This window comes from Haliaeetus albicilla, chromosome 24, assembly GCF_947461875.1.
Source record: "Haliaeetus albicilla chromosome 24, bHalAlb1.1, whole genome shotgun sequence".
Taxonomy (NCBI): domain Eukaryota; kingdom Metazoa; phylum Chordata; class Aves; order Accipitriformes; family Accipitridae; genus Haliaeetus; species Haliaeetus albicilla.
Window position 1 is genome coordinate 19,946,467 of NC_091506.1, and position 22,075 is coordinate 19,968,541.

The following is a 22,075-nucleotide window of genomic DNA, read 5'->3' on the forward strand; positions in this document are numbered from 1 at the left end:
TGTCCCCCGTACCTCGGTCAGGCCCGTTTCCTCGCCGTGCTGCACCAGCCACCGGACAGTTGTCTGCGGGGAGCGGGCCGTGCACTCAAGGAAGGTTGAGTTCTTCTCCACCCCAAAAACTAGCTTCTCCGTGGCAGCAGTCCCTGCGTGGGGGACGGGACAGGGGAAGGGGTGAGTACCCTGCGTGGGAGCTGCGTGAAGGGCAAGGAGGGAGGGTGGCATGGAGCATCCAGCATGCGGTGGGTGGCACAGGGTCCACGGCGGATGATGCTGGTGCAGCTGGTGGGCACTGGTTTCCCAGCACCGTGCCACCCACCCTCCTGGGCATCCCTGGCCCCTGGGCAGAGCCAGTTACCCGCACTGGGGCTCCTCGGAGGGGCTGGGGCTGGCGCTCACCTTCTGCGGTGTCCTGGCACTGGCTGAGCGGGTCAGACTTCAGCACGTCCTGGCAGCGGGCACGCCTGTGGGAGAGCAGACAGGGGCTGTGGGGTGGCATCCACCCCGAGCTGTGGGACCCCTCAGTGGCAGAGCAGCCAGGGAGAAGGGGAGGGTGGGGGGGACCGGGGAGGGCCGGGGCAGTGGCCGGCAGAGTGGCAGTAGGGATCTGGGCTGACAGGTAAAGCCTCCAGGGCCGGCAGCTTGCCCTTCCCTGCTCCGAGCACCGTCCCTTTGCAGAGGGACAGCAGGGCTGGCCTGGGCGGACACCAACCTCTTTTCGGTGAGCAGGTGAGGAGCACAGGTCTTGCTGTCCCAGGTGCAGTAAGGGTCCCTGGCCAGGCAGCAGTCGGTGCAGGTTTTGCCGTAGAGTTCACAGCGGTACAGGGAGAGCTGGAGCAGCCCGTGGGTGCTGCTCACAAACAGCTCCTGCTGCTCGGGCAAGCAGAACAGTGGCGGTCAGTATAGCCACAGCTGGAGACGGGGGCTAGCGGGGGAACAGAGCTCCCTGCGCCCTGCTGGGATGGGGACGCTGGGTGACAGGGGGAGTGCAGGGCAGAGACCACCACCCTGCAGGCTGCCCTAGCAGGAGCCCATTCCCTAAATGTGCAAGCCCTGGGGCCAAGGGACCCAGGCAGAGGGGCCGGGGCCAGCTGCCCTCTGTTCCCTGTCCCTTGGCTGCTTTAGGAAGAAGCAGGAGGGAGGACTCACCCTCTTTGGTGATAACTTCATGTCCAGGATGGGAGAAGGCACCTGGAGGGGAAGGAGACGGTGCTGCAGCTTTGTTGGTCTCTCTGGGGTGTCCCAGCCTGCCAGTGGGGCTGGGACCTCGGGGTGGCAGGGTGCTGGGACCCCGGCCCAGGTCCCTGGTCCCAGCTCCACCTGCTCCACACAAGCTGCCTGGGCTGGCCCTGCTCGGTGTGGGCAGCCCTGCCTGGCAGCCGTGCTTTCAAACCTGGGCTTAGCCCTCCCATTTTAGTTTGCGCTCTGGTGTGTCACCCCTATCCCTCCTAGGGACTGGATGAGGAGCTGGGAGATGACTCGGCTCGGGTCCAGCTGGCTCCCCTCCGTGCTACCAGCATCGCCTGCCAGTCAGGGCGGGTGGGAGCCCCCAGTAGTGAGGCGAGGGACCTCCTCGATAGAGGCCAGTGACTTGACGCAGGATCTTGCAGGGAGGATGCCACGGGGCGAGGGGAGGCTGTGTGGTCCAGCCACCGCGGTCCAGCCCCGGCTTCCCGTACCTTAGTGACGCTGATCTCCTCCAGGCTGATCACCTCGGTGCCACGGCTCGCCCCACCGGCCAGCCCCACCTTCAGGATTTTACCTTCATCTGTGAACGCAGCAGGAGAAGGAGCTGTCAGGGCTAGGAGCCACCCGACCAGCAGGACCAGCGTGCCATACAGGCTGCCCTGCGGTGACGGCGTCCCCAGAGCCGGGGTGAGCTCCCACCTGTGCCAAGGAAGAGCACGTCGTAGTGCCGGCTCTCCGTCTCCAGCCTGTGCACCAGCAGCCGCCGCAGCCGGTAAGGTACGTTGACCCTCACCAGGACAGGCTGGCGGCCCTGCGGGTATACAGGCTCCCACATCAGCTGGTGGGTGCGCATGAAGCTGATCACCTCGTCGGGGAAGTCCTTGGTGGACTGCAGGAGGGGGTCGTACGTCTCGCTGGGGCACTGCGTGGCAACACGGGGGGGCTGCATTAGGGTCGGGCCAGCCTGTCGCGCCTCCCCCCCCCACCCTGCTCCCCAGCCCCTTACCGTGCCGGGACGGGGATAGGGGACGCGGCCCTTGTATTCTACCCAGCGGTAGTCGAATCCCTCCTTGTGCGCAAAGGGCCCGCTGAAGGCAGCTCTCACGGCAGCCATGGAGTAGACGCAGACAGCGGAGCCGCTGAAGACGCCACTGCGGGGGGAGCGCGGGACTGTCAGCGTCCCTGCTGCTCCACGGGGACCAGGCGTATGCATGCGCTCGCCCCTGAGCCCACGCTGTCCCCTGTCAGCCCCAGAGTTGTGCACGGCACCCAGGAGGTGACAAGAATCCCTTTGGCACAGCCAGTCCAGCCTGGGGGACCACTGGCTGTGCTGATGCCAAATCCGGTGGGTTGGCAGGCGGGCTGGTGAACTGGCAGCAGGGAAAGCAGTGAAACGGCTGGTGGCCCTTCCTCTGCCAGCTGGGTGCTGGTGCCGTCCTTCTCCCTCCCAGGGCTCCCCGTGGGGCAGCACTGGTGAGAGGCTGGGGGGGCTGCACTGCCCCATGCAAAGGCTAGCCGGAGCCCTGCTCACCTGGAGACTGTGAAGAGGCCGAAGATGAGGGGGTTCTGGGGGTCTCGGGTGCCCAGGAGGAAAACATCCTCTACAAAGAGAGGGGTGGAGGTGAGGCACCCAGGAGCTGGAGCGCCAGTCCAGGAGATGCAGGCGGGCATCCTCCATGCCATGCCCACCTCCCTGGGGCATACTGGAAGGAGCAGCTGTGGTGGAACAGCATTGCTCCCAGCTGCAGACCGGGCTGTGCACTCACCGAGCTGGTCGAAGTGGGTCTCTGTGCCCTGCGGCCCGGGGATGGAGCACACCAGGCGGGCCTTGAGGAACGTGCTCCAGCGGTTGATGAGGCTGCGCTTCCCTCCGACATCATTCTGCTGGGCACCAACAGCCGGGCTCAGTCCAGCCTCTCCGAGCCTCCCCCACCGCCACATGGTCCTCTGTCCCCACAGCAGGACATCCCCCCAGCCCTGAGCCCTCTGCTCTGTGGTAGGTGTGCAGTGACACCCTCACGTCCTGCTGTTGGCACCTGCTTGGGATGCCCCTTGGCCCAGAGGAGGTAAAAACCCACTTGGTGGGACACCCGGCCGTCGCGTGCTGGCCTTTGGTGACCGACCTTGCAGACCCGGGCCACCCTGGCGTGGATGTGCCGCCTCTCCCACTGCCCGGCTTCCATGGCCGTCTCACGGAAGAAGATGTAGACCTTGTCATCGTGCGGGTTGTAGGTATCAGGGATGGCGTAGGCGCCGACAAACGCAGGCTCTGCAGGGGAAAGGAGCGGCACAACGTGGTGCCGTGCCCTGATCCGACCCTGTTGTACTGCCCTTGACAGCCCTTGGGAGCAGTGTGAGAGGCTGAGGGTACATGGGGTGCCCTATGGAGACCCTGCTACCCGGAAGGCAGAGCTCTATTCCTGGCGCTCAGGCTGCAGAGTGCGTGCTGGAGCGTGGGTCCCACCAGAGGCTTCATCAGTGCTTCCCCCCAGAGAGGAGAAGGGGGCCAGACCACTGAGCTCCGGACCCAGTGCTGGCCCCAGCCTCTCCCCAGCAGGCAGGAGACCCCCCTGCCTCATGCCCCACGGGTCCCCCCGCTCCTACCGTGTAGCCAGTGGTCCTGGTTCTGCTCTGTCCGGATGTAGCTCTGCTCGGCCCCATGGACCCAGGTCCGGAAAAAGGCAGCGCTGCTGCCCATGAAGTCACTGGACGTGCCCGAATAGAGCTCCCCGTCTGCTGGGTCAGAGGAGACATCACTGGGTTGGGGTCCCACTGCTGGAGGTACCCTGGCAGGACTCCCCTGCATCCTCGGCGGGTCAGGGAGGGTGGAAGGGGCACAGCCTGGCTGGCAGCCTCCTCCAAACCCATGACCCAGCATGGCTTCCAGCCCCCAACCTGCCTAGCCCTTCCACAGTGCCGGTATGAGGCAGGCAGGCTGGTGACACCGCACACCCTCGTGTGTGTGCCACTCCATCTACACCCTACATTCGCGATTCTGTGCAGGAACCGCGAGGTCGGGGTGACCGGGGCAGGACCAGGCTCTGCAGGATGGCTCCTCTCACTCGCACCAGCTCGGGCACCAGCCCAGGACCGCAGCAGAGCTGTGGTGCAGGCACCGCTGCCATTGCCTCCCAGCACAGACCATTCCCAGCGCTCCCACCTTCCAGCATCACCTCTGCTCCCTGCTCCCTCTTACCAACGAGGAGTCCCGTGAAGGGTTCATGGGGGCTGTAGGGGCACCGTCCTCGTCCCGATTCCAAGGAGTGGGTCACCAACCGCATGGGGGGAGCCCCGGGACCCTGCCAGAGCCAAAGGGGAGATGTCAGCCCTGGGGGAGGCTGGAAACAAGGTGGGCATGTGGAGAAGAGTGGGAAGGAAGCTGGTGTGCTCAGCTCTGCAACGAGTGGGTCCCCTGAGGGGGCTGCCAGGACCGGGTCCTGTCCCCATGGGGCACCCTGGCACTGCCAAGCCAGGGCTGCTTCTCGCCACATACAGCAAAGCTACGCAAGTATCAGGGACTGCACCAGGCTGGCCGGACACCCTCCGCAGGCTCCCTCTCCCACCCCCAGTCACTGGGGAGGAGGACGGGGACGTGCTGGGGGTCTCTTGCCACCTTCTGCAATGGGGATGTGGCTGGCCAGGGTGTCCCTCACCTTCCCTCTGGCTCCCAGCTGGATGAAGGCACAGACGGGTTGGTAGGAGCCGGTCCCGCAGGCGAACACGTGGCTCCTGTTGAAGGGCTGGAGGAGGCGGACGAAGTTGGCACACTCCGTCTGCTCAAGGGAAGATGTTTGTTAGTGGTCTGATCCCAGGTCTGGGCACTTGTGCCCAGCCCTGTGGCGTGTCCGCTTGGGATGCAGGAGCCGGGCCAGATCCTCCCCTGGCAGCTAGCAAGCTGAGCTTAACTCTGGCTGGCTCAACACCCTTGTCTCAGGCAGACCCCACGCTCCCTTTCGGGGTGATGTGGGTGTTTAACATCCATGGCAAATCACAAAAGGCCGTGAGCTGGGGGCTGCCAGCCCTGCTTACCTCCACGTTCTTCCCCGCCAGCTGGCAGTGTTCAACCTGCTCCCTGGAGGCTGGCCAGAAAATCTGCAACACAGAGACCCTGCCAATGCAACCCCTGCTTTCCTTCACCTGCCTGGGTAAGCTGGCTCCCACGGGCACCGGTGGGAACGGGCGCAGTCAAAAGGTGCTGCCAGAGGCACAGGCGCATGGTAAGGACACGGGGCTGCTCTGCAATGGGTCTGACACCCCCTTGGGTCCCCAGGGCCTGGCCAAGCTTGGCAGGCAGCCTGCCAAATAGGCTCGGAGCGAATCTGGCGTGGGGACATAGCCTGGGTGGGCCACGGCACACCCAGTCGGTGGGCAGGCTCTCCTGGATCCCAGCCCATGGGAACGCCAGGCTGCGGTGCTTTAATGGGCTTTCCTTTTGTTGGGCTTGAACTGCGCACCCCGCCAGCAGGATGTCTTGGGATGACATTAGCGGACTCGCTGCTGGAGTTGTTTTAGCTCTTGCAGCGGCAGCAGGGACTAGGTGTGAGAGCAGGGCTCTGGGCACTGCCCTTCCACCCATGCCCGGGGTCCACCCAGGTCTCCTCTCCTGGCCAAGCTGCCCTGTCCCTCCCCAGCGTTGGCCTGTCCCAGTGGGGCTCAACACCGCCAGGGATGGGTTGACCCCACTGATTGAGACATCCTGGTGCAAACGTGTCCCCGGTGACGTTAGAGCAGTCCAGCCCAGAGCACATCCACCTCCACACCCCAGCACTGGAACGAGGAGCGGCTCCCAGGGAGGAAGAGCCCAGCCTGGCCAGGGTCACGCTCACACCCTCCTCCCAGCACTGACCTTCTCGGGCTCTCTGCTGGGATGGTCCAGGTGGAGCAGGAAGATGTGGTTTTTTGCTCCCGCCATCAGCCAGGCCCTGTCTTCATCCACCAAGAGGGCTTGGAAATCCAGCCCGTCCCCGGAGGCCAGCAACAGGCGAGAGCTGTTAGATTTCAGCAGATCTGAGGAGCACAAGGTGGGAGAAAGAGAAAGCCATCTGTGAGGGACATAACAAGCAGGCAGAGGCCCCGTGCTCCCCCTCTCTGGGACAGCTCTGCCTACCCACCCCTGCCCCAAGGGAACGCAACTTCCTCGCCACTGCCTTAGCAGAAAAACACCACCCTCGGTGCCCCAAAGCTCATCACGAAGCCTCCTCCCATGAGCCTACCTGGAGTAAACAGCGAGTCACTTCTACAAAGAGGAAAACTACCCTGACCTTGCCCTGGGCAGGGCTGGTTTGCAGGGCACGGGGCAGGACAGCGGTCCAGCCTGAGGAGCCCAGGTCGCTCAGCTGCCAGTCTGCCTTTCAGAGGAGCCCTTGGAGCCCCAAAGCCTCTGCACCCCGAAACCATGGGGAGAAGGCTGAGAACAGGGGAGACTTACTTGCTTGCTGTAACTCCCAGCATGTTTTCCCCAGGCTTCAGATCAAGCGAGTTTATATAAAAATATTTTGGCTATTTGCTGGGGCAAAGCATCCCTCCAAGGGAAGGTTGTATGGTAACACAGCTGCCACAGCGGGTCTGGACACCTCTCCTCTGCCCACCCCCAAGCCATTTAGTCTGTGAAGTGTCTGTTGGGTGCTGGGCTTTTCCCCATGCCCTCAGGCAGGCGGATGGGTGCAGCAGGACAGAGAGATGGATGGCCCGTCCCTGGCCTAAGGACCTTGTAAGGGAAGTCCTGAGCTGTGCCCTGGGTACCACTCTGACCCTGCATCCACCACCCCACTTTTCCCCCACTATGTCCTGAGACAGCCTAAACCCAGCATTAGACCGGCTCAGGGTTTTTAAGAGCACCCCTTCAGCACTGCTGGAGGGAAGAGCCACCTTGCCGAGGGGGAAAGTGTGCCATCACCCGGCGTGCTCCGTGGGGACTGGAGACAGGGCAGCGGGAAAGGCTTTGCTGTTCAGGCTGTAGCTCCTGTGCAGAACCCCGGGGGCGGCTAGCGTGGCCCCTCTGGCACAGTTGCAGACACGTGGGTGTGCGAGAGGGACAATAAGCTCTTGTCTCTTGGCTAACCACTCCTGAAACAACATCTCCGGGGCCTGCATCAGTCCGTGATGTGCAGCGCCAGGTTTCAGGGCTGGCTGGCGGGGCGAGCATCCCCCAGCATGGCAGGAGCGGCTGCTGCACCAGACACAGGATCACAGCAGCTGCCACCCCAGCAAGCGCCTGCTGCAGGGATCAAGGCAAGGGAGACTGGCACCAAGGCGGGCCTTAGAGCTTCCAGAGATCACAACACATTGCTTTCCTCTTCGTAAGTGGTGGGATCCGGCTAGGGATAGGGTGAAGGCTGGCGATGCTGCTCTTGGCTTTGGTGCTGCGCAGGGAAAGGTGCAAAACCAGGGCCATGGGAAGGGGCGATGGAGATGGGCTGCTGCTGGATGGGTACTGGCGGGAGGTGGAGTGCAGCTGGAAATGCGGGGTGATCTGTAAGACCCAGGCTGAGAAATTACCCAAAATCACGTGGATTGAAGCAGCGTGTCAGGAACTGAGGGAGGGAAGCTGTCAGGGGGAGCCGGTGCTGGCTGGGTGGACGGGAGCACGGGCGGACGTGCGGCCTCGGGCGCAGGTGGGGTGTACGTGGGCATGGGCACGGCTCCGTTCAAAGGGGACCGGCTGACCCAGGAGGTTGCGTCTCTCTTCCTTCCACCCTATTTCCAGGGCAGAGGGGAAGCGGGGCCAGTGCCTGCGAGCTGGAAATGCTACTGACGTCGCTCATCCCTGTGGGGGAAGGACCTGCTGGGCCACAGGCAACAGGCAGGGGTCCCTACCCGGATCCACGCCACCGCAGCCAGGCTCGCTCCCAGCTAGAGTTTCCTTCTCCCCTTCCTCTGGGGTCGGAGCTCCAGTTACTGCGGGACACAAATCCTCCTCTGCCAGGAGCCTCTCCCCGTCGTGTCAGGGAGCTCCTGGCCTTCCTCTTGCTCCCACAAGAATTGTGCGCGGCCCCACTTCACTCCCCCATACCCTTGGGTGCCCAAGGGCTCTCCTCTGGGTGCCGTGGGTATGGGGGAGCAGATTTCCAAGCCATTTCCCACCAGCTGAATGGGATTAACAGCTGAATTCCTGTCCCTGCCTGCGGGCCACTGTCACCGCTGGGTCCCCAGCAGGGCGCTGTGCATCGCCCACCCTCCTGTGTCTGCCAGCGCTAACCCGGGACCTGCCTGACCCAGGGGGAAATGTCAGGCAGGGCACAGGTTGGGGTGGGAGGGAAGGTCAGTGTTCATCAAGTGTAATTAAGCGGAGCGGGGACAAGGTTGGTCCCAGGGAACGTCAGCTGCTGGTCACCCTGTGAACTGCCCCAGCCCCATCCGAGGACAAGGTTAGGTGGGATGATGGAGGAGCCCTCTCTGCTGCTGCAATAGTATGTGGGAGGACCCAGGAAGGGCTCGCTGCCCTGCACTTGCACCATGAGACCTCTGGAAGGGTTAATGACCGCGAGGGTCCGAGCCTGACTCTGTGGTGCGGTTCTGCTCCCTCACCAAGGGAACACCGAGCGCTGTGGACCCAGACCCTCTACGCAGGAAGCTGCCGCACACAAATCAGCCTCTTCTTGCCCTCAAGTCCAGCTATACCCACAAGGCATTCGATCCAAACCCCGGCCCTCGAGGCAGGGAACCAGGCCGTCTCCGCAGCAGCTGTGCGGTGGCTAAACCGATGGGTGAGCCCAGAGAAACATCCTCTCCTTTGTGTTCATTATCTCCCAAGGCCATGGTGTTTTTCTTTATTGTCAGGACCACTGTAACCGCCTTGTCCCATCCATCATCTCTGCCTGCCGCTTAGCTGCAGCATCCTCAGTGCAGGGCGACCCTGCGCTTCCTGGGGTCAGAGCCCGGCTGTGCCGGAGGGCTCTCCTCTCCCCTTCCCCCAGCCATCGGTCGGAGCAGACGATGGAGGAGATCCCTGAAGCCCAAGGGAAGCTCGGCGCTAAATCAGGCTTCAGCCCCTCACTGCCGTTGGCTGATAAGAGAGGTGCCAGCGCGGCTTTTGGTGCCGATAACCAGAGACCCACCAGCCTGCTGTGCTCCCGAGCACTTGCTGCACAGTGATGGCTTCTGGGTCCTGCCCGGCTGGGCTGGCTGCAGATCAAAGGCTGGCAGAAGACCCATTTGCCAACTTCTAGCTGTGCCTGCCCTGGATTATTACAGTAAGAGGAGCTGGGAGGCGTGCTGTGGTTTCGCTCCGTAGCTGTACTGCTGTACGGCCTCAGAAAACAGAGAGGTTCAGCTCCGGGCAGTGTCAGGGCTGACCCAGCCTGACCCAGCTTACCCGGAGGCTGCCTCTTGCGTGGCCGTGATTGCCAGCGTGCTATTATAAATCTCCTCCTCGCCTCCTGGGCAGGGTGGGAGCCACTGCTGTTGTTCCTGGCCCCATGCCCCATGCCCCATCCTTCCTTCGCTCTCCCAGCCTTCGGTGCTGTCATTTCCTTCTGGCGAGCCTGCTTGCATCTTCTCCCCCCCACCCCGCCAAGGGCTCTGCCTGCCTCCCCCGTGCTGGGATCTGAGGGCAAGGCTGATCTCATAGACGGACTCTCAAAGGCTCCTTTTATTTTTTCTTTTTTTTTTTTTCCTAGGGGTTTTTAAACCTCAACTTCTCAAGGCATTGTGTCCTTGAACCTGCCTTGCGCTGTCCATGAGTCACATCCCTTGCCATTGTTTGCATTGTCCTTGAGCCCTCCTGATGCTGGGAGCTTCCTCTTCTGCGTCTGCCCAAGACTTGAGGGCTTTTGGCATGTCTGGCCCCAGCACATCGTGGGTCTTTGAAGTCAGCAGTCCCTCTGCGCTCCTGCTGCCCCAGCAGCCCTGCTCTGCCTCTGCCGGCTCCAAGGAAAGGCAGACCCTGCACCGTGTTTCCGAGCTGGACTATCAGCGGGGCCATCTCCCTGCAGGGATATCCTGCATCCCTGAGAGGTCCATCCCTCTCCAGGCACAAGCTGGGGGCATCTTCCACCTTGGTGGCTGTCCCTGCCCAGAGAGCAGCTTCTCAGGGTGGTGGAGCAGGCCAAGGGGGTGGCCCCAGAGCTTTGAGTGCAATGCCCATGGAAAAGATGCACTGCCACCTCACAGGTGTGGAGAAGGGCTGGTTGAGCCCTGCCGACTGCCACGTCCATGCCAGCACCGGGGACGTGCTGAGCTGCCTGTCCTTCAAAGCAACTTGCTCTTTTTCATATAGGAGAAGCTGAAAGCAGGTGAATTGGCCAAGTCTGTGCTGCAGGTCCATGGCAGAGTGACCAGCTGCCAGGCTAGCAGGGCTCTGCTCGAACTGCTCCGGTCATTCCCCTGCAGAGACCCTTTCCCTAGAGATTCCCTTTTTGCACTTCTCTGCTGGACTGCATACCGGCTACCTGTCAGTCTGCTCTTATTGCATCTTCAGGTCACCAAAAGCAGGCCCCATTTTGCGTCAGGTACAAGAAGAGCAAACTGTGCCTCTCCTGAAGAGCTCATAATCTAAACAGACAAGACAGATGCAGGGCAGGGGGAAGGCTGAAGTGCAGCAGGGAAATGATCTGCACAGTGGATCAGTCTCTCCTCGGCAGGAAAGGAGGGGTAAAGGCAGAAGGGCTGAGCTGGGACAGGACTGTGATGGTGGGAGGCAGGGGAAGGGGCCAGCAGCACTGCCTGGGGCTCAGTGTCCCCATTGCACTGAGAACGTGAAGACAGGGGACATTCCCCTGCAGCTGCCCAGGTCAGCTCCAGCCCAGGACACACCGTAAGATGCCCAGAGCGAGTCTGAGCAGAAGGAGATGTCTATTCTGGTCCCAGTGTTGTGCTGGACCAGGACAGGGCGTTCCCTGCTCAGCCCCCTTCTCCGACGCCAGCATCCTCAGGGGCTGTGTTTGAAGCTGCATCCGTGAAACAACCCGAGGGCCCAATGTGTGGAGATGTTGCGGCCACAACCGCGGGGCTACTGCCTGCCACCCCCAAGCCCTGGCCACCCCCTTCGCTCCCTGCCTGCGCACGCTGTCCCAGCCCGCCCGAGCAAGGTGCAGACCCCAAGGAAATCCACCCTTACCTTTGTAGGCGAGGCGAAGGCGCGGGGCGTGCTGCTTCCATGCCTCGCTGCTGCCCGGCTGCTGCAGGAGGAGGAAGAAGAGGAGAAGCGCAGCGAGGGGCAGCCTGCGGCCGGGGGCAGCCTGCATTCTGGCAGCAGAGAGGGGGGCAGCTCACCCTCACAGCACCATGGTCCAGCGCCGCAATGCCACCTCCGCCACCAGCTGCAAGCAGAAAAGGGGGAAGGCTGTACCGCAGTGGGCTGCGTGCGGGTCGGGACCCCCGTCCCGTTGGCTCCTGGCTGGGGAGGGTGCTTGAGGGAGGCCGAGTGACAGCTCGGTAGGTCTGCAGGCAGCTCGTCCCCCAGAAGACGTCAGGCCAGCTGCCTGACAAGAGAGGAGCCACCAAGAGCAAGTGGCCAGCCCCCCGCACACCCACGCTACTGCTGCAAAATGAGCTGGGGCTGCTGTGCAGCCTGCTGCGGGGGGGGAGGTCACAGCCGCAGCGAGCTCCGTGTGCTGGGCCAAGGCGGCCAGGCACAGGCTGGGGGGGGACCCCAGGCACAGGCTGGGGACCCCGCAGCACCCGCCGCAAGAGCCTTTATCTGAGCGGAGCACCTGCGGGCTGGCAGGGGGCTGGGGCTCGCACCTCCCCGGGGAGCACAGGATCGCGGGGAGACAAGGCTTGTCTTGAGGAGCTCACGCAGCCCGAACCGGCCAGGCTGGGAGGGAAAGCGGGGGGCCCAAGGAGGTGGGCGTCTCGCTGGCTGGGCTGTCCTCGCAGCCTCAGCAGTCATCGACGGTCCTGGGAGGGGGTGAGGAGGACTTCTGAATATCTCCATTGCTGTGAGCTGCCCTGGACCCCGCTGGGACACTCTGCGCCCTCCGCCTGTGGGAGCTGACAGAGCAGCTGGTGCTCCCAGGGCCAGTTTGGGTACTGGGAAAGGGAGCTGCGGCTGGGAGACCCGCACACCGGCTGCACCGGCTGCCACCCGGGAGCTCCAGCGCGTTTCATGTCCAGGGACTTCCAAAGACCAGCTATTACAGCCTGCTAGGGGAGGTGTGCGGGGTGATGCCAGCATGCCCATGGCATGTGGTACTCAGGAGCACTTGGATTTGAGCATCCTGGAGGTGACTGATGTGAGGAAAGAGGCGAGGAGTGCTCGGGGAGTAGTATACCCTCCAACAGGCCCTCAGAGCTTGGGCGTCCTCTGCTAAATATCTACTCAGACCCCAGTGCTTGGCCAGAGCCTGGTGAGGGATCCCTAATATTCATCGTACCTCAGCCTGGGGTTAAATCTTGTCCCTTTTACTCAAGGGGGAATTCATGTTTTGGAGCACTGTCCATAAATGCCACTCTTGTGATCCCTTCAGCATGAGCTGCGGCTGTGTGTGTACATGATACATCACTCTGGCCGGTAGCTCTGCAAATTGCCTGGTCATCGCAGACCTCTCCAAGGCCACCAGCATCCGTTGCCTCCAGGACGCTGCAGGCTGGAAGGACTCTCTTACATTTACACCCCCTCAGAGGCGTACAGGGTTTCACAGCCTCGTCTGCCAGCTCCCACACCTCCTGCGGGGAGCGGGGCTGGCCTGCCAGCTCTCAGCAATTAATTCAGGCGATTTAGATGCTTTTTCCCTGCTTATAAATGTCCTGGTCCCTAAATGGCAGCTCTGACTAACTCCCCCTCTTGCTGCATATTAAGTTCTTCCAGTCCCACGGCTGAAAGATTTAAAATGAGCTTTTTGGCTCATTCCTGGCCAGAAGCTCTTGGCGGAAGGAGCAGGGGATTTCTGCCGTCCCGGCGAAGGGCTGTAGGAAGGATGGTGCAGCCAAGCCTTTCCAACTGCCTTGGTCTCTGCCTTCCACAAGAAGGAGCACTCGGCTCTGCTTAGGGAGGAGGTTTTGGGCTTGCGGAGTTGGGGTTTCTCTCCTCCCAGCAGACGAAGAGCAGGCAGGAGCCCGTGGCCAGGCTGGGGTGCAGCCCCTCGGCACAGCTTCTCTCCTGCCCGTTCCTGTCCTCGCTCCTGCCTTGCTCTCGCTCTGGCCAGCATGACTTGCTCCTGCTCCAGAGCCTTTCCCAGTCCCAGGAGACCTGGCACCACCCTGGGACCTGGATGTGACCCTGAGGTGGCGGCTGTGCCATTTTCTGTCTCTCTTTGGTTTGGGGCTGCTTTCTCAACCCATCTACTCCTTCCCTGGGCAGACTTTTTGACAGGCCAACCACTGCCTAGGGAAAAAAACAACAAACATGATGGGTTTACCTTGGTTTAAATTGCTCATTGCTTGACACATTGATTGTGGAGAGGTAGGAACCCCATCAGCCACACTGGGGACCCGCTAACAGGCAGTCCTGCCCTCGCTTCCCCCACAAACACCTTCCCAGCAGGCAGAGATGAGGAACAGCTTTCCTGGGGATACTCCAGCAATTTCAGCTCTTCCCCGCACTCAGCCATCTGCAGTGGAGTCTCACAGACCTGTCCTGCTGACTTGTGGCCATGCCCTGAGCGAGCACTGCTATCCTGGGGGTCATCCCAAGGACGTGCCTGGGATTTGACAGAGATTTATTTTTTTTTTTTCTTTGCCAATGTGCATTCGGTTGCTGGAGGACTCGGGAAAACACTGGCTTCTAATTGCAGCTTTCCATAAATGGAGCAGGGCCTGTGCTAGGCTTAGGTTTGGGCTAAGCCAGCCCTGGGAGGAACATTTCACAACCCAGAGCTCCAGGGGATGCCAGGGTGGGTTGGGATTCTGCGGATGGCAGCCAGGGCACCGCTCCTGCCTCCAGGACACGCTCATGCATGGCTGCAGGGTGAGCTTTAGGGATGCTTTGCATGCCTGCAGCAGGGGCGGCGGGGCAGGCGTGCACGCTCCCATGTACGGCTTGGTTATACCAGGACTTCGCCACCTCGGCCTGGGGATGCCGAAGGCAAGTTTGATGGTGGCAGGAGCCGCAGCCACACGCAGGAGGAATGCAGAGCCCTGGCAGAGCTGAATGCAGGGTCAGAAAAGGCGAGGGTCTTGCTGGAGGGGCTTGCAGTGGGCAAGGAAAGAAAAAACTGTCGGAGGATAACCTCCAGTAAGAAAGGTTCCCCTATATATCATGCCTTCACCAAGACTTTGGGGCTCCCCCCCATCATGCCCAGGCAGCGGTGAGGGACTCGGCACGTCCGTCTCCTGACGCACAGCTAAAATCCCAGTGGCAGCTCCCGACCCGGCTGTGCCCGCAGCCCCTGGCGCAGGGGCATCCCTCTGTGCCAGTCGGAGCGGGGACACCGGTGGAAACACGCAGCAGGGTCACGTCCCCTGCCTGTAAACCTCTGCCCAAATCTGCCTGGAGGTGAAGAGCTCGGCAGAGGCAGAGTTTACACTGAGAGGGTGTCTAGGGGATGGAAACAAGCTGCAGATGATGAATCCAGGGTTAAATTAAACATGCCCGACAGCTTTAAATAATCAACTGTCCGGAGCTGCAACTATTTCTATCTCAGTTTGGAGAGGGAAGTGCTGATGAGGGCAGGCTGCTGGGCGAGGGGATGTCTGGGGGGGGGGGGGGGGGGTAAGATTTCATACTCTGGGCACCATGGGGCCGGAGGGGGAGGATGTGGGTGCTTGCAGCCCTGTTTCGGGGGAGCTGGCAGTCATCAGGAGTGCCTTGGTGTAGGCGGCACTGGTGGTGACAGCACGACGCTGGGCTGACTTTGTGCCCAGCAGTCCACCGGTTGCCCTGGTCCCAGCAGTCACCCTATGCCCTCTTCTCCCTCCCCTTCCACGGGTGACCTGCAGGATTAAGGCTCCGGGCTGTCATCTAGAGTCACCGTTTCACGGCACGGCGCTGAATTTTTCCTTTGGAGACAAAGTCCCCTGAAAGGTCTTGCCAGAGACTGAGCAGCACAGGGAAAAGACAAATCCCTCCTGTTTGAGACATGCGGGTATGGGAGGGAATTGTTTATCCGTGAAAGCACCAATTTCCTCCCGACAATGCCTATTTGCTGCGATGCCGCAAATAGTGTAAACCAGCCCAAATTTCAGCGGGGGGAAGGGCCCCGGCAGTGGATTTATCAGGCCACAGATTGTCTCCCGAGAGGGAAGAGCACGCGGAACTCGAGTTCTCCGGAGATCCTGCGGCACTAAGAGCAGCCCCGCGTGCTGCCTCCCTGCCCGGCGCAGCCCGCCATGTGCTCCGCCGCTTCCACAGGCCCCGATTGTGTCCCGGCTAATCCCCACACACCATTTGCAGCCTAGTGCCTTCTTCAGTTACACTGCGGGGCTGGCGGGGCCGTGGGCAGGAGGTGAAATGGTGGCCCCCAGCAGCTGGGGGACCTCAAGGGAAAGGAGCAAGGGGGGGAGGAGAGGGGCTGCACTCTGGTGTCAGCATTCAGCCGCAGTGACCCTCCCCACCGGGGGACAGAAACGCTGTGCTAGACCTCACCGTGAGAGGGAATAGCCTTGGGGAGCTGAGACCCCCCCTCCATGGGGCTGGCGTTGCCCAAGGGTCCCAAGCCCTGGCTCCCAGACCCGAGCCCCACGCTCTTGAGACTGTCCTGCCTCCCCCCTGCCCCGCAGAAGCCCTGGGTGCGGGTGGTCCCCTCTCTGCCTGGGATGGCAGGTACCCCTCTGCCAGTCTGGGAGCTGGGAGAAAGGAGTCTCACCCCAGCAAAGAAACTGGCGGGGGCAAAGCCAGGCAAGGAGGTCCAGCAGACAGGACTGCCGTGCCCTGCCGTCAGGGAGTCTCCTCCTCTCCCACGGCTCAACCCGGGTGCCCGTCCCCACACGGGCATCCGCAGGTTAGTCGGGTGCACGCCGCACGGTCTGTGCCGTGCAAACGCGGGGCCACTTGTGCAGGGAGCGTGCACGGCTGGAGGTGTTGGGCGCGTGCCTGGGTGTGCACCCCTGCCTGTGGCTGTCCCTCTTCCTAAAGCGCTGCCTGTTGCCCTTCCTGCCCACGCAGGCACAAAAACCCTCCCTGCTCGCCCCAGGGCTTTGGTTGTTCCTCTGCATCCCGCGCAGGATGATGGATGCCCCGGCAGCTGCAGGGAGAGACAGCTGTCGTCCTTCTCCAACCAGGAGGACAAAGCCGCTGGGGTGGGCCCTCAGCTCCCTCCCTGCCTTCCTCCAGTGCTGCCTGGCCAGGGCAGGACCAGCGCCGGGAATGCCTGCAGTGGTGAGCTGCTCGTGGGACGGGGACGGAGGCACGGGATGCTCCTGCAGCATGACGCAAGTTGGGACCACGAAAGCCAGCGCCAGAGCTCAAGCGGCACCGGGGTGTCCCGGTGTGCCCCGTGCAATGGCAAGGTTTCAATGAACCCCTCAGTAACGCAGGTCACACGTGTCCATGCAGAGCTCCAAAGATCAAGGAGGAGCAGATTTCAGAGGGTTTGAAAGGAGGAATTGGTCAATAGCAGAGCAAGGCTGAGGTTGCTCAGGCTTCGCCCGCATTTCTCTTCAAGGCTGGCCAGCGGGCTCCCTTCCAGCTGGGACATCTCCTACGCTCCTGCCTCCCGAGATTAAAGCCCACAATCACAATTAGCCCCGGATCACCCTTCCTTGCCAACCACCACTGCCGAAGGGTGCCAAGCACCGCGAGCATGGAGGAATGAGTCCCAGCTGCTGCTGGCACACCGTGGCCCTTCGGCCGGGCTGCGCTCGCTCCGTGCCATCGGCACGTCACCCCTGCCAGGCAGGGGGGCTCCTCGCTAACGGGTACCAGGCGATAACGGCGATGGAGCAGGGACAGCTCTGTGGTCTGGGTGGTATCAGGGGACTTCGCTGCCTGTGGTGACACTTCAGAGCATGAGCGCTTTTCCCCCTTTTTTACTTCTTACGTGTGCTGATGTGCAAACATTCCTGGTCCCTGAGACCTGGCATGTCACATTAAGCACATGCCAGCTGTGCCACTGCACAAACATGGACGTTTCGTAGCCTCTGCAGCTGGTTTTTCTCCTCTCCTGTCACACGGACAAAGCAGTGTCCATCCTGGGCTGTGAACCCACCCGTCATTGCTGTCCCGGACCCCAGCAGAGCCCCCCTGTCTCTGCTCTTCTGTGCAGACAGGAGTTTTCTCTCTGCCTGGGGCCGTGGTAGGTGGGAGCCAAGCTCAGCTCCTTATCTCTGGGGGTTGGGTAAACCTTTAGGTTTGGAAAGGCAAATAGGGCACCTTCTCTAACAGTGTTCATCTCCCTGAAGTTTCAGTAGCTTAAGGCACGCTCCAGTTGGGACCACATGCTCTAAAAGCAAATGGGGAATTACCAAGCCCAAGGCTGGCCAGGTTATTAATAACTGTTTATGAAAGGATAAGGAGCTGGCTTCACTTATCCTCCTGCTAATCCCTTTCTCGGGGGGCCGCTGCCTCAGCCCCTACCTTTCCCTTCCTACCAAGGGAGAGAGGTGAAGCCTGCTCTGGTTTGGATCTCAGGCGTTGGGCTGGGAAGGTGGCCCAGCAGCCGGGCTTGTCTCACTGCACCGTGACAGGCATGGTGATGGGCTGGATTGGCCCATGCTCTTAGGCAGCAGGTCCCACGGGGCTTTTTGGTGTTCCTGAACGTGCTGCTTGAGCCAAGTAGTGCCAGTTGAGTAACCTCCACCATTCCTGCCTTTAATTCACCCCAAGGGCATCCAGCACCAGGGAGGTAGCGAGTCCAATGTGCAGAGAAAGCCGGATGGAGACGCAGCGCAACTGCACCTTGCAAGTCTCTTCTCACCTAAAATGCTGCCAGAATACAGGCAGCTTCCAGTGCCACCAAACTGTTGAGTCTGGGCAAATACACCGTGGGGAAAACCTGGGCAGGCAGGGACTTCTTGGGACTCTGCACACCCTCTGGCGCTCTCCTTGCCATACCAGTACCGCATTTCCCCACCTCCATTCACAGCTTTCGTGCCTGCGTCCCCAGCACAGGGCAGCGCTAAGGTCCTGCTGCCAAGCCCCAGCTCAGGCAAGCACCCGCGGGATGCTGCCCAGGCCAGGGCTCCTGGAGCAGGGTAGCTGGCAGCAGCGCAGAGGCAAATTCGGAGGAAAAAGGCTGGGGTCCTCCCCAGACAAAGCAGAGGGTCAGGGAGGTGGGTCATGCATGGAGCAATCCCGTCTCATGCTGGGCAGCAGCCGTGCAGCTCATCTCAGCCCAGTCAGGGTTGACTTGGCGTATTAAACTCCAGATTAACTTGGTGTATTAAACCCTGGATTGACTTGGCGTATTAAACTCCCAACCTGCCTCCTAATGCAATTGAGAAGCTTAAAATTCTTTCACGTTTGGGAAGGGGCTTGCCACTCTCTGATGTTGTGTTAGATAAAAAGTACCCAAATAAGGTAGCGAAGAGGCTCTGTGCTGCCCGCTCCGCTGCCAGGCCAGCTCCCCAAAGCCTCAGGAGTCCCCAGAGGCAGCGTCCGCATTCCTCAGAGCCATTTATACCACGATGCCGCCCGCCGGCTGAAACCCACCCTTGTCACCTGTCCGCCACATGGCCTGACATTCAAAACAGCCCTCGGCAGGCTCGGGGAGCTCTGCCTCGCTCAGGACCTGTTTTCTGGGCTTCAGACTTTGCAGGCTGGGTCTGCGTGAATCACGCACGTCCTAAAACCTGGCAGGGGCTCCAAGGCCAGGAGTCAGCATGGACTCTAGCCAGGGACGGGTTTGCTAATGCTTCTTGCCCCAGGCTGGCTGAAAAGCCTCTGCTGGGGAGAGGGGCTGGGTGACACCCAGGGTTTTCATACAGAACTTGCCAGCTCTGGGTCACCAGCTCAAACCTGGGCAGGCTCAGCCATCACCTAGTGTCATGGGCTGCTGGAAAAGAAGTGGTGGGCTTGGTCAGGGTCCTGGCAGGCACGTACCAACACCCTAGGGAGCCTCTCTGAAGTATCCCAGCAAAGAGCCAAGGGCTGGAGACAGCTCTGTCCCCGGGTGGGTCTCATGAGAGAACCAGCCCTGGGGAGCGCAGAAGCATCCCTGCTGCCTGGACAGGCAGGCTGCAGTCTTTTCCAGCACCCCCAAGCCAGAGCATCTCGCTACTTTAAGGTGCCAAGGCATTTTTTCAGCAAACCCGCACAATTTGTAACACGCGTTTTACTTCATTCACAGCGGGATTGTTGCTTCCCACCTCCAGACCTATTGGGCAGGGATGCTCAGCCCCTCTGGGAGAGCTGTTGGCTTTGCTGCATTTCCCCAGTTCTGATCCCAGGGCCATTCCGGGTGGGAGCTGGCTGTGAAGCACCTGCTCCGCTGCTCAGTGACCCGGCCCATCCGCTTCACCATTGCCAGCCAGCGACACGGCTGCCGGTCACGCTCCCGGGGCCTCTCGCTGTGCCAGCCGGGGCTGCCCGCCTCCCCCGATACTTGAAAGCTCTGGAGTGTTTTCTTTTCATCAACAGGAGCCCTGCTCTCTGCTCTCCCCGGCCCGCTGCGCTAATTGGAACAGGCTGGACAGGCGTGGGGGGCTTTGCCGGAGAAAGTATTTTAATGAGGATGGAGGGTGCCTGTACTGTTATCTGCTTCTTCTCAGAGTCTCTTGGCTGGGCTCCTCGGTAATTACAGCCTGGATCGCCGGGTAAGCTCTCTGGCTTGCGAGCCTCGGACCCCTGCAGAGCACCACGCTCCCGCAGCCTCCTCAGCCGGCCGCCCTTTGCTCCGGCACGCTGCTCGGGGAGAAAGGGGACACAGCTTCGCCCGGCCACGAGCTCCCGAGGGGCTGAGCGACCTCGCCGTCCCCAGCCCAGCAGCTCTGCTGTGGCAAAAAAGGGAGCTGTCTGGAGCAAGGCTGCAACTTCTGCGCAGGGTATTTCTTAGGATCAGCGACCGGCAGAGACGCCGCAGATGGATGCGGGGCCGTTCGCCCCAGCTGGCTGCTCGTTCGTTCTTCCCCAGGAGACGCCAGGTCAGCTCCAGGCTGAGCTGAAGATGAAGGCACATCTGTCAGGGGTTGGGGCAGGTCAGTCGCTGGGTGGCTGCCGTAGCTTTTGTGCGAGGGGAACCAGGGCGACCGCTGGCAGCGGCACGCTCTGAGGCAGACAGCTCTGCTCCTTGCAAGCATTTAACCAGCAAGCCAAAACAGAGATAACCCAGCCCGGCGCATGGTCACAAGTGGAGGCACCTCCTCACGGCACGGCTCCCTGTGCCAGCATCCCCAGCGGGCCAGCGCAGCCCAGAAGCAACCACCACCGTGCACCATCCCCAGGACACAGCCCTCCTGTCCAACCCCAATTTCACATGAAGGCCTCTCAGTCCTCCGCGTACTCATCTGCACAGCTTCCAGCCACGGAAGGCCACCGTGGCTGTCGTTATTCCAGTGTGGAGCTGAGGCACAGATGGACTAAGTGCCCTGCCCATGGCCAAACGGGAACCGTAGCAGGGCAGGGATTGACCCCAAGTGTCCCATCTTCCTCCAAACAGCAGTTCGTCCTCCTGCAGCACAAACCAGCTCAACATTAAGCCTGACTCTACCACCGCCCGTGCACAAGATAGCGTCAACCTCCAACACATGGTGGCAGAGCTGTCACCACCTGCCTGGTGGGAACACACACCGTGGGAAGACCAGCTCTTCTCTCAGTGGACAATGGACAGATTGAAACTGAAAGCTTTTTTTTTTGCTTTTTTTTTTTCCTCCACACTACAAAGTGCTCAGGCCAAATTAGCTGACATCAGTTTTCCTCCTGGAAAACGGGGAAATAAACCTGAACTCGACAGTGGGAGAAGCAGAGTAGTTCCTGCGCACAATAAATGGCAGCTCGCCAGCGCGCGAGACAAGAACAATAACCCCACACGGTCGTGTGCTTGTGAACGGCATTGTTTTAGGGAAACCATATCCTGGGCAGGCTCCCAAGTCAACTGGGGCTGACGTTGGTGACAATTGTGCTCCATGCCATGCCATCCCGCTGGCGGAGCCGGGTTGTGCTGGCCCGGAGCGTGTGCGTGGCGTGCCTGCAGGCACAGCGGAGCTGGGGGTGGATTGGGGGGTATGTGGGGTCGCTGAGCGTGGAGATGGCAGAGCCCAAATACCCTACAGTGCCCACATCGGGGAATAATAAAGGCTTATATCTGCCGGGAATATGGAGTGCTCTCTCCCAGGTACCACAAAATCACTGTCATTCCTTGGCATCTAGCCACAAGTAGATGCTGGATTATTATGGCTGTGATTTGGGATAATCTAGTCTTCAGGTAGGCAGAATCACTTGGTCCCCCACGCTGTGAGCCCAGCTCTGCAACCTTACGCTGGTCATTTTGCCACTCTATGCTTCAGTTTCCCCAGGCAAAAAGAGTTGGATAAGGTACAGCTGGCTCCTGTGAGCAGGGCAGAAGTGAGAAGTAGGTGGGGAGGCGATGGGTGGCTCGCAGGGGCCAGGGAGGACCAAAGCTGGAGACCCAGTGCAGAACAGGTAACGCTGGTTTTGCCCTCTTTCCCACTGCAGCCTGTCCTTTGCAGCAGCTCCTGGCCACCCGGAGCAAGGTGGAGCGGGATCTCCCGAGCAGACCTCCTCCCAGAGGAATGCTCCTCAGAGAGGGCAGGTGAGGCTGGGAATGGCTCCCATTCCCCATCCAAAAGCCACCGCCAGCTGCCCCCAGGGCCAGGGGGTTACTCAGCTGACTGATGTCTAGGTCTTTGCTTTCAACACCAGGTTCGTAACTGCGTGAGCGAGTGCCTGTAAAGACCCAATTACCCCATGCTCTCGAAGCCGCCTCTTGCTGTAATCCCAGCTGGAGTGGGGATAGACCAAACTTGGAGGAAGAGGCAGCTCCGAGAGTCCAGGAGCCAAGGTTTACAATAAATCTTCATCCTTGCTGTAAACAGCCCCCGAGAGGGTGTCACAGGAGCACAGCAGAGAGCGAGGCAGCCAGAAACCCTCACCGGCGAGAACATCTGCCAGTCCTGC

The 22,075-nt window shown here is 61.1% G+C and overlaps 1 protein-coding gene across 4 annotated transcripts in view; it reads right to left on the minus strand.

Moving 5' to 3' along the window:
* Positions 1-22,075, minus strand: part of LOC138681769 (semaphorin-3D-like) — a 28,057-nt gene that overhangs the window by 3,900 nt on the left and 2,082 nt on the right. Inside the window, exons 2-17 of one of the 4 annotated variants that reach the window (XM_069769617.1) lie at positions 11,243-11,444; positions 6,032-6,192; positions 5,215-5,277; positions 4,839-4,958; positions 4,382-4,484; positions 3,790-3,918; positions 3,309-3,454; positions 2,952-3,066; positions 2,717-2,786; positions 2,192-2,336; positions 1,885-2,107; positions 1,677-1,765; positions 1,147-1,188; positions 710-867; positions 397-461; positions 13-143 (exon numbers count right to left, since the gene is read on the minus strand). In XM_069769617.1, coding sequence (XP_069625718.1) covers positions 13-143; positions 397-461; positions 710-867; positions 1,147-1,188; positions 1,677-1,765; positions 1,885-2,107; positions 2,192-2,336; positions 2,717-2,786; positions 2,952-3,066; positions 3,309-3,454; positions 3,790-3,918; positions 4,382-4,484; positions 4,839-4,958; positions 5,215-5,277; positions 6,032-6,192; positions 11,243-11,369 — 1,887 coding nt within the window. In that variant the 5' untranslated portion in view covers positions 11,370-11,444. Of the gene's footprint in view, positions 1-12; positions 144-396; positions 462-709; positions 868-1,146; positions 1,189-1,676; positions 1,766-1,884; positions 2,108-2,191; positions 2,337-2,716; positions 2,787-2,951; positions 3,070-3,308; positions 3,455-3,789; positions 3,922-4,381; positions 4,485-4,838; positions 4,959-5,214; positions 5,278-6,031; positions 6,193-11,242; positions 11,445-22,075 lie in introns of all 4 variants that reach the window. The other 3 variants (XM_069769615.1, XM_069769616.1, XM_069769614.1) reach the window with 3 other exon arrangements.